Here is a 16,760-nt window from a genome sequence, read left to right on the forward strand (position 1 = left end):
GGAAAGGCAGCTCGGCAACTGACGGATGCCTTCTGGGGAGTTGTCTTCTCTGTGAGCCCTAGGCACCACAGCGGGGCTCAGCTCCGTCAAGAGGTCAGTTGCTTGTTGTAAAAATTTGTTATGTAAAATTGTGGTCTCATCACAAAAGCTATGCCCAAAAGGGAAAGACTGGGGTTTTCATTAAAAAAAAAAAAAAAAAAAAAAAAAAGTTAAAGTAAAAACAATTAAAAGAGCAAACTTGGCATAAATACAGTCTTTCTTTCTTTTTTTTTTTTTAATCGCCCCCCCTTCCGCCCCCTTGAGACAGGGTCCTCACTGTTTAGCTCTGCCTAGACTGGAACTCACCAAAAAAAAAAAAAAAAAAAAAAAAAACAACAACAACAACAAAACCCATCTGCCCCTGCCTTCCAAGGGCTGGGATTACAGGGGTGCCTCAGCACACCCAGCCGTGAGTGCACTCTTAAATAAGGTGATGTAGCCTCTGCTCAAAGAGGGAGCTGAGGAGACAGGTCACAGCAACCCCGAGACCCACAGCCATCTCCCGCCAACTGCTTAATGCAGGTTTGATGAGAAGGCTCTGGCTTGGGAAGTCTCAGTGCTGGCAAGTGACCGTGCCAGGGGTTTGGGCGTCAGATCACCTGGCCTGTCAGCAAAGCGCTGTGTGTGTTTGCATTGGGGCATCGACTACAGATTGATTTGATCCAATTTTCTCTTGCACCATACACATATAAAACATTACGACTCTAGAAAAGTACAAGTGCAACTTGTACATCTTACGTTTGCAGGAACTATGTGAGCAAATCCTATCAAAATAGCTATCTCATATGTATAAACAGCATTTGTTTTTAGAAAAACAATATCATAAACTGCAGAATCTGTACAAAAATATAAAATAAATTTGGGCAGCAGTTTTCTAAACAGCCATGTAAATGCAACACTTACGAGTAGTTAATGCCTCTAAAAAGGCAGAATTGCCAAGTCAACTCACACAGGGCAAAACGCCAGAAAAGGTACTGAGATTACCCAAATAATATAGATATATATTCTTTTTTTTACCTCTTGCAATAAAACTTATAGAAAAAATAGACAAATATGCACATGCAATTTACAGCTTTTCCAACTTAACCCTTGTGCTTCCCTTGAACTGTTCATGTTCACGTTTCCACATTAGCCACACAGTCTCCAAATGTCTTCTCTCCTACGGCAGGACAGTAGGTCTCTGAGGAACCACTCAGAAGAGTGTAGTAAGTGGTCAGACTCGAATGAAGGCACTCCAACTCTGCTTGAAGAAAATACTAGTGTGATCCTTTTGTAAAATGTTCTTTATCTCTGAAAAAGGCAAGCAAGGGTACATGCACAGTGCGGAGACAGTGTCTGTCAAGGTGGCAGGATGCTCAGGGCCTGGGTCAGAGCAGGAACGGGGTCCCCAGGCCTTAGGACCCAACAAGCACCTCCATGATGTGATCTAGCTCCGTGAGATCCATTTTGAAAGGCTGACTTGGGGCAACAGGCTGATTGCTGTAGGGAGCCAGGGTCTTGAGGAGGTCATCAGCTGACACAGGGGTCATCTTTGAGGCTGTCCCTGATGCAGATGTGCAGGGGTCAAAATCGTACATGGATGTGTCAATGTCAGCGAACAAGATGTCATCCAGGGTCAAGTCTGTCAGGAAACCCGTGGACGTTGTTATTTCAAAATTCCCAGGCAGAGAGTCCATGAGCCTTGAGTCATCAGTACGGCCTTCCTGGGGGCCCTCAGGTTTCTGGGTGCTGGACTCACTGGAGGGTCCTTTTGCGCTGTCAGGCGCCGCTGCCCCCGCGGCGGCGGCCTCTGTGGAGGTAGATGTGGGACAGAGCTCCTCGATCTCATCCAAGGCGGAGGAGAAGCTGTCCTTTTCTGGTGTGAGGGCTGGAGAAGAGAGTCTGGTAGGAGCTGCGGGGTGCACAGCCTGCAAAGTGCAAAAAGTGTCATCGTCGTCCTCTAGCAGGGAGGCAGGGGTGAGGCAGGCCTCCAAGGGTGTAGTGCTTCCTGGGTCACAGGGGTGAGCAGGAGGCGAGGCCAGGTGGGTGAATGCAGGTGGGGCTTCCCGGTAGCTGTCACTCAGAGAGTCGCTGGGCTGGGAAGAGGGGGTGAACGCAGGCCTTAGGCTGCCTTCCTGCTTGAGTTCCTCCTGGATCCGCCTCAACATGTTGTTAATTAAGACAGTCTTCTGCAGGCTGGGCTCTGTCAGGGGCCTGTGGTTATACAGTTTCATAAGGGAAATGTTGAAGAGAGTCTGGCGCTGTAAGGTGTAAGACGCCCTGGACGGACCGTCGGAGGGGGGCGTGGCTTTGCTTTCCAGCCCATCTTCATGCTCATCAAACTTCCGCTTTCCTCCTTTACCCAACATATATCTACAAGGGAGAGAGAGGGAGACAGCATGAGTCACACGAAGGCTAACGTCCAGCCCACCGTGAGGGTGCTGCTGGTGCGGGTTAGGCCGGCCCTGCCTAGTCTCCTGCCCAGAGTCCCCTCAGAGGACGCTGTAGACAAGTAAGTAGGACATCTACCCTTGTGCGCTTGCTGAGCAATTTTTATCACTAGGCAATCCTGGCCAATGTACTGTGTGAGTAATGTGTATGACACGACACGGAGAAGTTGGGGGTTACCATGGAAACCATGGTTTTCACTTTCTCAGCTCATGTGCTTGCGTTCGCATGCCTAACATTATCACACAGGTTCAGTTTCCCTCCCCCAAATGGATTTATTTTTAAAGCTCAAGAACATACAACGCACGGCCTCAACAGACAGAGGTGTTATAAATTACAGCTTGAACGCAACTCAAACAATCGAAAGCATCGAGTCAGAGAAGGGAGAACACATAATTTCAGCAGAACCGTGTGTACTTTCAAAATGTTTTTTCCTCCCTCATTATGCACAAAGCCTTCCTGCCTGTCGGGTGACACGTGGCGAAGCACCTGGCCTGTGCTAAGTGACCACGGAGACTGAGCTGCCACACTGCCGTTCATTCCAGGCCGAGTGGTGGAATGCATGTTTCCCGACCTGGGCTTCTGCTTGGCACTGTTTCATAGCACAGGGTTGTGGATGGATCCAAGTGCTTTAGTTTTAAAGTAACCTGCTCTGATTGTACGCCCTGATACTTGGGTACTGGAGACATGTCTGCAGTCACCTCCTGTGACCCCAGACACACTTGGGTATTTGAAAAATAAAAGGACTCTACCCCAGACCTTGAGAATCTGATGGGGGTTAAAGGAAAGTCCCTTTGTGAGTACTGCTGTCCTTCCTTGTCCCCACAGTCACTCTGTCCCCTCTTCTCAGAACTTCTGCTATGGAAAAAGCTATCAGGAGCAGCCTTTGCCCACAGTGCTTGCTTTCTTGTTTTGTTTTACACTTCCAGGCAGGCTTTCAATACGAGTCTTTGGATTGGAATCCTCACCCTTCGGCCAACCAGGTGCTGGGTTTACAGCCGCTCACCACCAAGCGCTACCCAAGCCTGCTTTCCTCCTGCCAGCAGAGGAGAAAGCTGTCCTGTGTGGTTCTCAGTAAGCCAGGACCACTGCACACTCCTCTCTGCAGGACTCAAACCTGGACGCACGTGCTTCCTCTCCAAAGGTGCTTGGTAGTTACCACGCTGCCCCTCACTGCTTAGAGCACCTCCTCATCCCTTCACTCCCTCTCACTCCATACCCGGGTGGGTGGGGTCATCACATAACTTTCTCCTATGTCTCTCAAGCCTTCTGAATTTCAAATCTGATCCTAAGAGGCTAACAAAATGCACTGGCCAAAAGTTTCTTTCAATACTTTGTTTAAAAGAAGGCTATGATGTCCACCCCACAAAGCAGACATACAGGAGGCCAGAGTCTGACGTGCAATCTCATAAAGGATGTCTGCTGTCTAATGCGAGAGATGAAGCCAGCTGCAGTCTATCCATGCCAGCAGCGTTTGGGATCTGTTAATGCTTATAAAGAATGTGGAATTACTTGTATGAAATCGTAAGCATTAACAAGATGGGTATCAATTGTTAGGACCCAAGACCAGTCATGTGAGCAACACAGTTGTTCTGTGAGGCCAGGAGGGTCTAATAAATTACAACAGGCTTCTCTCCGCCTCTCAGAGCTCCTGTTTAGTGGGTCTCACATTATGTCTACTTTGCATCGGACGGATCCTATCTAGAGTATTCGGACCTGTTTAAACTTGTTAAATCAGAGAAGAGGTAGTTTTATTCCACTCTGCAAAATGCAATACATCAGAAACATTACCAGACAACTGGAATGTGAAGAGAGTTAATTGTATTCAAAATTATATGTGCATCTGCTTACAATTTGAGCATTTATATACTCTCAGGGGAAAAAAATCTTACTCTGGCTGAAGAGCTTGTAAGTACATTTTATTTGCACACAATGTTATCTGATCTATGCTATGTTATCCCATGACCAGGCCACTTAAATGTGTAAGTGTACAAATACGTACTTGCACGCCCTAGACCAGTACCTCTCACACTATAGTCCACATGTGGGGCTGGCCTGTGAACTAATACCCATCCAGGCGAGAAGCAAAGACACAGTATTACTTTGGGAACTTTACAGCAGAACCGCAAAGTAACTTAGGTCTGCAAACATAAGCCTTCTTTCCCTCCCCTCCCCCCGTGTCTCTCTCTCTCTCCCCCTGTGTGTGTGTGTCTGTCTGTCTCTCTCTCCCCCTGTGTGTGTGTGTGTGTGTCTGTCTGTCTGTCTCTCTCTCTCTCTCTTCTTTTACTTCATTTTCTTTTTTTGGTTTTCCGAGACAGGGTTTCTCCCTGTAGCCTTGGCTGTCCTGGACTCGCTTTGTAGAACAGGCCAGCCTCTGTCTCCCAAGTTACTTCATCTTTCAAATAATTGTTTTTATGCTTTACTGAAATTCACAAAGGACTGGGTAAGGGGGTGGGGCTATCAAATGGCCCATCAGCAGAGAAGCTTCAGAAACACTAACATACAGCTAAGATCACATCAAAAACGTACTGCCATTTGGCAAGCCCAGGATGGACTTGAACTCCCAGAGATCTGCCTGCCTCTGCCTCCCGAGTGCTGGAGGTTACAGGTGTGAGACTTCATGCCAGGCTCCTCTCCACATATTGTTTAAATAAGATCTCTGCTGATAGACTGGTCTAAAGTTCTAGACCTAAGAAATCTGCTTTTCTTAGCCCCTTAAGTAGCTGGGTTACAGAAACGTACCACCATAGTACTTTTTCAATAACACACTTCTTTTGAAAAGTTTTTTTTTTTTTTTTTAAGATTTATTTATTTGTTATATACACAGTGTTTTTGTCTGTGTGTATGTCTGTGTGCCAGAAGAGGGCACCAGATCCCATTATAGATGATTGTGAGCCACCATGTGGTTGCTAGGAATTGAACTCGGGACCTCTGGAAGAGCAGACAGTGCTCTTAACCTTCTGAGCCATCTCTCCAGCCCTTTTGAAAAGTTTTAAAATTTAATTAATAGGCTGGACGAAGTGGTACATGCCTTTGTCTCAGCGCTCAGCAAGTCAGAAGCAGGCAGATCTGTGAGCTGCAGGCTAGCCAAGGCTCCTTGGTGAGACCCTGAGCTGGTTGTGTTTGTGTATGTGTGAACTCAAGTGCTCCTGTGTGCATGTATGTGCGTACGTGAAGGTCAGGGGACAGCTTGATGCAGTTACTTCTAGCCTCCCACCATGGCTCTCTCAGCAAGTACTCCTGAGCCATCTTGTTGGCCTAATAACACAGTTCTTTAGAAATAATTGGCACTTCCACAGAAGTCACACCTAGGGGCTGGAGAGATGACTCAGGGCTAAGAGCGCTTGTTATTGCTGAGACCCAGGGTTCGGTTCCTAGCACCTCCATGGTGACACACAACTACGTGGCATTCAGCAGAAGTCCCACAGCTGGCAGCATCTGTGGAGAGGACTGGACGTCAACTAGAGTGATCCATCTGGTCAGAGCTGCAAGCCGGCCCTGGGGGCTCGGGGTGACCTTGAGATATCTGCAATGCTGCCTTCAATTGGAGGGTGAAGGGCCTCATAAACGAGTCTGTGAGCAGGACTGGGTTTCTTCATGTATGCAAATAAGGACCCCTAGTGGAGTATGTCTCAAAACAGGCTTACTTTCATTTTTCTGGTTTATACTGAGGCAAACAAATTTGGCTCCATGCACTCAACGAAATTGCAAACTGCACACAATCTAACTAAGTCATATAGAAAAATAAAAATGCAACAAAGTCAAAGTGAAGATTCCCAAAACTCTGATTAATACAAGGTAAGAGCCTTGCCATTCGCCTGCTCAGAGGACTTTCAGCTCACAGAGCCAGGGTGACAGTCCTCACACTTCCAGAGTTTGCATAACCCAATCTCCTTAAGCAAGACATAATGCAAAGACAAGGCATGCCCTCAAGAACCGGACAGCAGGCAGCCAGGCCCATGGCCCCTTCCGGTCTTGGGCCTGGCTCAGGCCAGACTGGGCCAGGGTGGCCAGCTCCTCGGAAGCTTCTTTCTCCTCAGACATTCTGAAAAAAGAACAATGCTCTTTAAGTGTTGTTGGAGAGGCAGGCACATGACCTTTGCAAAGGCCTTACAAGGGAGCAGAATGAAGAAGCAGTAGCAAGAGCTAGCCTCATGGGGTCCTGAGGTGGAAGGGCTCCAGGGTCACAGCCCTCTAAAATGCTCTGCATGCTAGCGTGTTCCTGGGCTACCTGGGCATCAGTGCTCTGCTCAGTCTCTTCCCTCAGCTTGCAAAGACCAAGGAGCCAAATCTATCCAGACAAAGACCTAGAGAGCTGCCAGGGGTCAGGGTTGAGCTAGAGACTCCCTGAATGGGGAAATCAGGTGGGTGGCTCCTTCCTTCCCGCTCCTGTTACCTAGGCCCAAATACTACCAACAAGTACTTTTCTATTGGACATCCACTGGCTCTTACTGTAAGGTTTGAGATAAAATGTGGCCCCTTCCAAATTGTCAGGAGCAAATTCCTGACATTCTGGACTCAAACTCGGCCTCACTCACACTCAGACACTGAGCTACGCCCTCAGCCTAGTCAGTACTTTGTAAGATTGATCTGGCAAATACCAACTGCAGCAAACTAAAATTTAAAAGAAAAGAACAAATACATTGGTAGGAAAAGAAACAAAATGAACTCTTGTGTGTGGGTCAGATGTGGCCTTTAATGTGCAGTTTCTCATCAGGAAAGGACCTTGATGCCCAAAGCTACATTCTGTTTGATCCCAGCACCAGGAAGTCAGAAACCAGTGGATCTAGGTCTAACTACCACCTCCACCACCACCATCATCACCACCACCATCTTCACCTCTCCTCCTCTTCTTCCTCCTCCTCCTCCACCAGCAATGGAAAAAGTACTATATTTTGTTGAGGCTTATGCCCCAAAGTAACAAGTGTCAGTACAATTTTATTTTAAAAGACAAAAGTCTAGACTCTAGAGGTTCAGAAACTGTTTACCTGCTACCCATGGTTCCACCATTCCAGGTCCTGAGTAACTCACACAGTAGGGAATGAGAGACCCTTTGGAACTGGCTTGGTGGCTCCATTTGCAAGTCTTGTCAACTACCTCCAGACTGGGAGGGCCCCAGGGGCACAAGACTGTCTTCTTCATCTCAGCACTCTTAGCTTAGTGCCCCTCCCTGACACCAAAATAGTCCTCGGTAAATGAACAGTAAGTGGAAAAAATGACAAGACACAGAGGGCAAGCACAGAAGTGTGAGGCACAAGCAGAGACATCCGTGGGTGGATGTGGTCCCGACCAGAGGGCACCAGAGGGGAAAGCTTTGGGCCTCAGAGCAGAGCAGGTGAGAGAACTCTAGCCTGGAGACCCCCCTCACATTTATCCCACTCTTCCACTTAGGTGAGTACCAGCCGCAGCCAGAGGCCTGTTTAAGCACAGATGCTGGGCTCTGGGAATCTACATTTCTCAAGTTTCCAGGTGATGCTGGACTGAGGATCTCTGAGAACCGCAACTTTCTCTGGTCTTGGCCAGGCCATCTTACACTAAGCCTGAGCACACCATCATTCACCGCCTGGACGGCGAGGGCCTCCATGTTTGCTTCTAAGCAAGGAGGGCAAAAACCAACGAGCATCACTTGACAATGAGAACTGACATGGGACCTTCCACTTTGTGTTTTAAGAGATGGCGTCTGCTGTGTTGTCCAGGTTGGTCTTGAAAACCTGGACGCAGGGGCCCTACCGCCTCAGCTGCACAACTAGCTCAAAGTACACACAGGTCCAGCCTGACGACCACTAACCCTACTAACTGTGCTACACACATAAGACCGCTCAAGCTCAACAAAGACGAGGCTCAGCTTCCAGTCATGGGGGCTGTGGGGTCTCAGGGTGACTCTCAGTGACTAGATGGAATGCCTCATGCCCGAAGTCTGAAGATTATTTAAAGCTGCACCTGTGGACTACTTTATTTTTAAAACAAAGCCTTTATTTTAACGCATTCAGACTCTTCTCCCAATACAATGTGAATTCAAGTTATCTATAACTCTTTTCCAACTATTCGAAAATGTTATCTTCCTTTCATTAAAAAAAAAAAGTTTTAAAAAATGTTATATGGATTGTCAAGATTAAACATCTATTATTCTAATGAACCAAATAGAAAAAAAATCTTTTGCCAACTGCTATTCTCAACAGTGTGCAGCAGTTTCTTGGACTTAGAAACTCAGGGTTCCCATTTTCCGGGGATGCAGTATAATTAAGTGACAGGGCTCTTCCTTTTTCAAGGTTTTGTTTTTATTTATGAATATGGGTGTTTTGCCTGTGTCTGTGAGCCACTTGCATGCCTGGTGCCCAAAGAGGATAAAAAAAGCGTGTCAGATCTCCTGGAACTGGAGTTAACCGACAGCTGTGAGCCATCATGCAGGTGCTGGGAACCAAACCCAAGCCTCTGGAAGAAAACTAGTGGTTTTACGCCCTGAGCCATTGCTCCATCCCCATCACATGGCTTTTCAAAAGTCAATTAGGCAATTAACCCATGAGGTCTTCAGGTGGACCATGCAGCTCTGGGGCGGGGAGGGGGGCTGTATACATACCCTGAGGTGGGAGAGGGGGGCTGGACACATACCCTGAGAGGGAGAAGGGGGCTGGATACATACCCTGAGGAGGAGAGAGGGGTTGGACACATACCCTGAGGGGGGAGGGGGGCTGGACACATACCCTGAAGGGGAGAAGGGGGCTGGACATATACCCTGAGGGGGAGGGGGCTGGACACATACCCTGAGGGCGGGAGAGGGCTGGCCACATACCCTGAGGGGGGAGGGGGGCTGGACACATACTCTTAAGGGGGAGGGGGCTGGACACATACCCTGAGGGGGGGAGGGGGCTGGACACATACCCTGAAGGGGAGAAGGGGGCTAGACAAATACCCTGAGGGGGAGAAGGGGGCTAGACACATACCCTGAGGGGGGAGGGGGCTGGACACATACCCTGAGAGGGTGGGATGGGGGCTGGACACATACCCTAAGGGGGGTAGAGGGGGGCTGGACACATACCCTGAGAGGGTGGGATGGGGGCTGGACACATACCCTGAGGGGGGTAGAGGGGGGCTGGACACATACCCTGAGGGGGTAGAGGGGGGGGCTGGACACATACCCTGAGGGGGTAGAGGGGGGCTGGACACATACCCTGAGGGGGCAGAGGGGGGCTGGACACATATCCTGAGGGCGGGCAGGGGGGCTGGACTATACCCTGAGGGGGGTAGAAGGGGGCTGACACATCTTCTATTTTCTGGTACAGGTCCAGTATGGCAACTGCTATGACCACAGGCTGCTCAAGAGATCAACAGCACCAATACTGACCCCACCCGAGGCCTCTACACCAATTTACTACTTTTTATTACGTGTATTGATATTTTTGCCTGCATGTATATTTGTGCACGTGCCTATGAAGTGCCCAGGAATGCCCAGAAAGAGAACGTTAGATTATGGATGGTTGTGGGCTACCATGTGAAGGCTGGGAACTGAAGCCAGGTCCTTTGGGAGAGTAGCCAGTGCGTTTTTTTTTTTGTTTTGTTTTGTCTTGTTTTGTTTTTTCTCTGTGGAGCCTTGGTTGTCCTGGACTCACTTTGTAGACCAGGCTGGCCTCAAACTCACAGCGATCTACTGGCCTCTGCTTCTCAAGTGCTGGGATTACAGGCGTGCACCACAATGCCTGGCTCAGTGTTCTTTACCTGTAAGCCCCTGCCCACCAATTTACTACTTTTGAAGAAAAAAAGGAGCCAAGGGGAAAGAGGAGGTTCCCAAGACAAAGTCAGAGATCTCTCACCTGTATCTGGTGTGCCAGAGCCTGAGGCTCCTGACTTGGAAACAGGTTCCCTTGGGTCAGTGGCAGGGGAAAGGATGCTCCTAAGTAAACCAACTGTGTGGCAGCTGTCAGTCTCGGAGACAGCTGGGGGTGGCAGTAAAGGCCCAGGAAAGGAAAATGCCTCTAGCAAATGAGTACAACCTGTGGCGGAGCTGGGTCTAGCCAGTCACCAGGTCCTGGGACTACAGTTAGGAAGATCAGCTCACACCTTTAATCCCAGCACAGCCTGGTCTACATAGGGAGCTCCTGGCTGGCCAGGATTGCCTACGCGGTGAGACCCTGTCTCAAACCAAGAGGAGATGAGTAGAAGAATGGCTTTTTTTTAATGAGATACTGTACTTTTCTGTGCCCGGCCCCCTCCCCTCCTAGTCCCTCCTGGCCACCATGAGGTAGGTCACTGTGTCTGCCGCTATTTCTGAGGCCAAAGTCAGAAAGCCACTCTTTCTCTCTCACAATCTCTTTCAGATGCTGGTCAGAGCCTAAGTGTGCTTGTTCTGATACCCTGGGCTTCCTTGTTCTCCCCAAAGCCTCACACCCCCTACACACCCCCATCTCGTGGCTACTAGTCCCTGGTGTCTGACAGCCATGGCTTTATCTCTCCTCTGCTGGCATGTACAGCTTTTCTGCCTTGGGGTTTCCTCTTAAACTCTACGGCTTCTGGTGAACCCGTTCTTACATTCTTTTATTAATGAGATTAAGACCCTCATAGTGGGAGACACGCCTACTTCCATTCTATCAACAGTGGCTGAAGTAGGATTAGAAATTGTGTGATTTCTGAATTCAGAATATAAATCAACTTCTGAAACAGAATCTTCTCAGTTCCTTGTCTTCTCTGGTCCTGACAGAACAGCCTGGCCTTCCCTGTGGTGTGTCACAGTGCTGTGATGGCAGCAGCTGGCAGTGAGGAAAAGCTCTATCCTGCTCCAGTGGGAAACCACGCTCACTGGCTCAGATAGCTTTCCACACTTAACGTGTTACACCCTGAAGAGCAGGCCACACTAAGAAACCTGATCACACCTAAGCTTTTAACACCCTGCTTCGCCTCAAGGCACAACAAAGCATGCGCGAACAAAAAGAGCCAGCAAGGGAACGCACTGCTGGGGAAGCAGTGGTCAGCGATGCTGGCAGAATCACAGCGGAAGCCCCCATGCCCAGGGCTGTAGGTAGGCAGGAGGGTACGTGATGAGTGGAAATGGCATCAGGCAGTCTTAGCAGTGACAGTCCCTAGCCCAGGGGAGGAAAGGAGACAGATACAACAGTCCAACAGAGAGAGAGAGATTCTACCACTTACAGACAAGAGACAACAGTATCCCACCCCTCTCCACCCGTGCTAGTGACAGACTGTGAGGCCATCGGGATCCAGAAGATCTTATTTTTAAACTAAAGCCTACCCAGGGTTTCAGAAGTCTCTGCAGTAACATCCATGCTAATTGGTAAGTAAGACAAAGCCTCCCTAACAAATCAGGGAAGTAATTATAAAGCCACTCACTTGATCAGCCAGTTCCCCCGTGCTCACACAGGCTGCTGTAACCCGACACCCGCCCTCGGCTCCTGGCTCCACTCAGGGCGGCCTGAAGTCCCTCAGGCTAACCCTGCCCACCCAGCCTCCTGAGGGCCACCGTAGGCCAGCAGGTCAGCCTCCATGCATATTTAGACAACTTCACCACATGCCCGTGTTTGCTACCATCCACATTTTAACAATTTTTAGCTTTCCACTTAGGATTTTCACATCTCTGTTAAATTGGATACAATTTCTAATACTGGTTTATCAAATATAATCTTTTCACCTAAAAACAGACGGAATTTTAACAGGTGGCAACCAATTACCCTGAGGAAACAAGAGTGAATGCTTATTTAGAATAAAGAAAAGAGATATGGAAGAATAAAGTATGCCTTTTTGGTAAAATCTGGGAGGCAAAAATGGCTTTTAGAACATGTCAACAGTGGAACCTGACTCGCTGGCTTTCTTTCTCCTGGGAGTTTTACATCGCAGCACCGACCCTAATGAACTGAGGACAGCAGTCATCTTCTCAGGATGACGGGAGTACTGCGATTCCTCTAGTCCACCCCACACTTCTGGCTAAAGGCTATTTCTGAACTTACAGTTTCACAGAAATACACCCAACATGATTTGAGGCCTCAGTTTGGCTAGAAAATACTCCAGAAACTACAACAATGGCCATGTAGATAAAACAAATCAACACCTTTAAAGCTGGTGAGGAGCACAGAGCAGTGCACTGGACTTTGACTTCTAATGTCTGTAATTTTCCTTAAAAGTTCAACAGTACATCAATACATACTTTTGAAAAAACTCTACAAGTGAAACAAAATCAAATAAGCACAGCAAATTTCTTACAGGAGAATTACATTAATTCTATTGGCATGTTTGCCCAGATGAACGTTTTATTTTCTGTAAACAAGAAGGATGCCAAGTGCAAACTGGAATCCTATAAATGCTGACAGATAGCACCACATCCACCCACAAGGGGGCGCCACAGAGCAGCAAGGTACCTTCCAACTTCACGTCAATGCCTACCTTCAGAGTTCTCCCAGTTACACTTGCAAATTCCATCTCCCATTCAAGGTGTCCACAGCAATGCTAAAAGCTAGAAGCCTTGGCAAGCCCAAACTAAGTTATATTATGCAATCGTTCATTCAATCTTTTATTGCTTATATATAAGCAATATCAGTGGTTCGCCAACCATGAGGACCCCTGGAGGATTACTGAAGTGAGGACAAACACAAAAGCAAGCATGAATCCAAGCCAGGAAGTGTGGACTAGGAAGAGGCAAGGTCAGATTTCCACTGGGGGTTCTGAGGTTGGCTTCCAACCACACAACCAACGTCCACCATTTACAACTAAGGATTTTACTGGTATAGTCACTTTCAATAATCCTATTGCATCTTAATAACAGTAAATTACTTCCATACTGAACAGCCAATGCTCCAGGCAGTTACTGGAGACAGCCCTTCATCAGGACCGTGGAGGAGAAGCCGTTTAATACTAAAATGTCATGCAGTTAACCTCAGGGATACACTGCTGCAAGTTCCCAGAAGAGGCAGAGGCAGGTGGATCACTGTGAGTTCGAGGGCAACCTGGTCTACAAAGCGAGTCCAGGACAGCCAAGGCTACACAGAGAAACCCTGTCTGGACAAAACAAAAACCAAAAAACAAAACCAAACCAAACCAACAAACAAAAAGCAAGTTATTGTGTAACAGTTGGGACTGTGTCTTGTCAAATTAGAAGTTCAACTTATACAGGGGTTGTTTGTTCAGTAATAATACTAACAGATCAACTAGTATCTTTTTTTTCCATCTGAAGACCAGTAATTAGAAAGATATATTATACTTATTTACATTATGAAGCTATTTCCTAATCATGTGGTGTCCAGGGCACATCCTCAGCATCATTAACACTGAGGAATCTTCAGTTCTGACTTTCCCCCCACAGGACACGTGCCAGGGAGCTGATCCAGCTGTGCACCCTCCCCCATTCCCAGGCATAATGAAAATATTTTTTCTCCTGTATTTATAATTGCTTAGATGGGATTCTGGTTTCAATTCTCTTGTAGCATCTTTTCCCCAAAGATACCTTGTTTTTCCCTCACATAAGTGATCCTTAATAAACAATGTCAAGGGAAAATTAAAAAGACTTGAGTAGAAACCAAATGATTTGTCAAAAAGCATGCAAGAGTTTTTCTTTTCGCATAAAAAAGTGACCAGATATGTAAAACAGCCACATTAACACAATAACTTCCAGGCCAATTCAGTGAAAATTAAAATTCTATTTTAGTAAAAACCAAAGGCAGGTTAGCTATCCTATCATTAAGTAAAACTGAATAATAGAACCTAAAAATGCAATTTGTCCTGTTTTGTTTTGAGACAGGGTTTCTCTGTGTAGCCTTGGCTATTCTAGACTCACTTAGTAGACCAGGCCGGCCTCGAACTCACAGAGATCTGCTGCCTCTGCACCTCCCTGAGTGTGGAATTACAGGTGTGAGCCATTATGCCTGGCTAAAAAGTAATTTTTATGGACTGTTTCTTAAGAGTTAAAAGATTAAAAAGCCGGGGTTGTGATGCACACCTGTAATCACAGCACTTGGGAGGAAGAGGCAGGTGGATCTCTGAGTTCGAGGCCAGCCTAGTCTACAAAGTAAGTCCAGGATAGCCAAGGCTACACAGAGAAACCTTGTCTTGAAAAACCAAAAAAAAAAAAAAAAAGAGTTAAAAGATTAAGTTGGAAGAATGGATGGTGAATCTGAGGTCCATGTAAGTCTCCTACATATTCAGAAAATTTATGTAATTGCCTTTACAAATTAGGTAGACGGGCTGGAGAGATGGCTCAGTGGTTAAGAGCACTAGCTGCTCTTCTAGAGGACCTGAGTTTGATTTTCAGCACCCACATGGTGGCTCACAACTATCTGTGACTCCCAGTTCCAGGAGATATGATGTTATTTTCTGGTCTCTTTGGGTACTAGGTACACACATGGTGTACAGACATACACACAGGCAAAACACCCATATACATTAAATAATAAAATACCTTAAAATGGAAGAATTAGGCTGGTAAGGTTTTACAAAGACAAATTTTGTATTATATAGTGTTCACTCAGTAGAAAAAGGTAATGAAAACACAAACTAAGCTGGATGGTGGTGGTGGTTCACACCTTTAATCTCAGCACTCAGGACCCAGAGGAAGGTGGATCTCTTGAGTTTGAGGCTAGTTTGATCTATAAAAAGAGTTCCAGGGCAGCCAGGGCTGTTACACAGGCAGTCTCTAAAAAACAAAACAAACAAAAAACAAAAGAAAGAAAGAGAGAGAAAATACAAACTAAAGGGTAGTGAATACTTTAAATACAGAAGCCATTTTCCCCTGGGCTGTTTTGAGATTTTAAGAAAAAGTTTCCCAAGGATCTTGGATAGTCATAATAATTTAGTGAATTTTAAGCAAAGCCATTTAGCTAAATACAATCAAAATAATCAGTGCCATATTAAGTGTAGTAAATCTTTATTTCTAAAGAAAATACTTGGGGGGGGGTAGGGTGGGTGGAGAGATGGCTTAGCAGTTAAGAACACTGACTTATCTTCCAGAGGACCCAGGTCCAATTCCCAGCACCCACATGGCAGCTCACAACCACACTGAGATCTGACACCCACAGGTATATATGCGGCAAAACACCAAAGCACATAAAATAAAAATAAACAATTTAAAGAAAAAATTCTTAACAGTTCTACTTTCACTTTGAAGAACCTTCGTGGAAAGTGCCCCTTAGCCCACCCAGTTGGCCATCCCTGACCCACCTGTCCCACCTGCCTCTGGGCACTCTACAAGCGGCAGAGGGGCCACCGGAGGATCTCATTGGGATTTGTAAATCAACTACTGTCACATAGCTATGAATCACTTCCAGGTGAAATATACTCTATTTCGTATTTTTAAAAATCAGTATTTCAAAAAGTTCTGTGCTTAGGCAGCTTATGCAAAACCTGTCCAGGTTCCACCCTCAGCATCACAAAATCCACTTAGTAGTTTGTCCAGGGCCCCTCGGGCAGAGCACTTTCCTACCATGCCTGAGTCCCACCCCCAGCACTGAGGAAGAGGGGCAAATACACACAACTTCAGAACAGCTCACCAGCAGAGAGAGCAAAAAATCTGCTGAGGCCATAGTATCCAAATTTTGCCAGATAGGCCTCTAAGAAAATAAAGAAAGACCCAAAGACAGAGACATATGGAGGCATAAAAAGTTGAAAATGTCCCCTTCAAAAAGGTAGAGGAATCGGAAGAGCTAGTGTCAAGCAGCGACCATCTGAACGCCCCGATCGTGTAGCTAGAGTCTATGCAAACCTGCCTGGTACAGAGATGACCTTGGGACTTTCGGATGCTCTGGGCCTATCTTGGGCAGAGCTTCTCAACACAGGGTGGGGCGCTCTGGCAGTCCAAATTCAGGGGCAGCATGGGCTGGGACGATAAGCAGCTAGTTAGCCAGAGGAGAGCAAAGGGCTGTCAGGCAGATCTGCAGGCCACCAGGTTTACAGCGCTGCTGTACTCAAGGCTGTGTGTCCCAGACTCAGAATGCCCTTCCCTTCACTATTCTAAGTAAAACTCTTTAGAAGAAGGAGAAGGAGAAGAAGAAGGAGAAGCAGCAGCAGCATGGTTTAGTGCTTCTTTTCAGTTAGTCGCTTATGAAGGGGTTTAAAGGTAAAAAAGAAAAAAAAAAAGCTTCATCAGGAAACCTGCAAAGCTACAGGGTCTTTTTGTTTTGTTTTGCAAAGAGGCAATGGTAGTATTGCAGATGTGGATGAGTTTAAGACTTAAGTTTGCTGCTACTTTGAGTTACTGGAGAAACAAAGCTGCCTTTGGGCACCTTAAACTAGTCAGACTGGCTATAGCAGTTGCGCAGCCTGCCGCTGCTGTTGCTGCTGCGGCCTCCGCCCTCTCCCTCCAGCCC

General features: G+C 47.0%; 1 protein-coding gene across 2 annotated transcripts in view; it reads right to left on the reverse strand.

Moving 5' to 3' along the window:
• Nucleotides 1–627: 627 nt before the first annotated feature.
• The window catches only part of Sertad2 (SERTA domain containing 2), a 108,370-nt gene continuing 92,237 nt past the window's right edge, over nucleotides 628–16,760 (reverse strand). For both annotated transcript variants that reach the window (XM_051165354.1, XM_051165353.1), the window contains exon 2: nucleotides 628–2,391. In XM_051165354.1, coding sequence (XP_051021311.1) covers nucleotides 1,434–2,387 — 954 coding nt within the window. In that variant the 5' untranslated portion in view covers nucleotides 2,388–2,391 and the 3' untranslated portion in view covers nucleotides 628–1,433. The remainder of the gene's footprint in view (nucleotides 2,392–16,760) is intronic.

Source organism: Acomys russatus, chromosome 22, assembly GCF_903995435.1.
Source record: "Acomys russatus chromosome 22, mAcoRus1.1, whole genome shotgun sequence".
Taxonomy (NCBI): domain Eukaryota; kingdom Metazoa; phylum Chordata; class Mammalia; order Rodentia; family Muridae; genus Acomys; species Acomys russatus.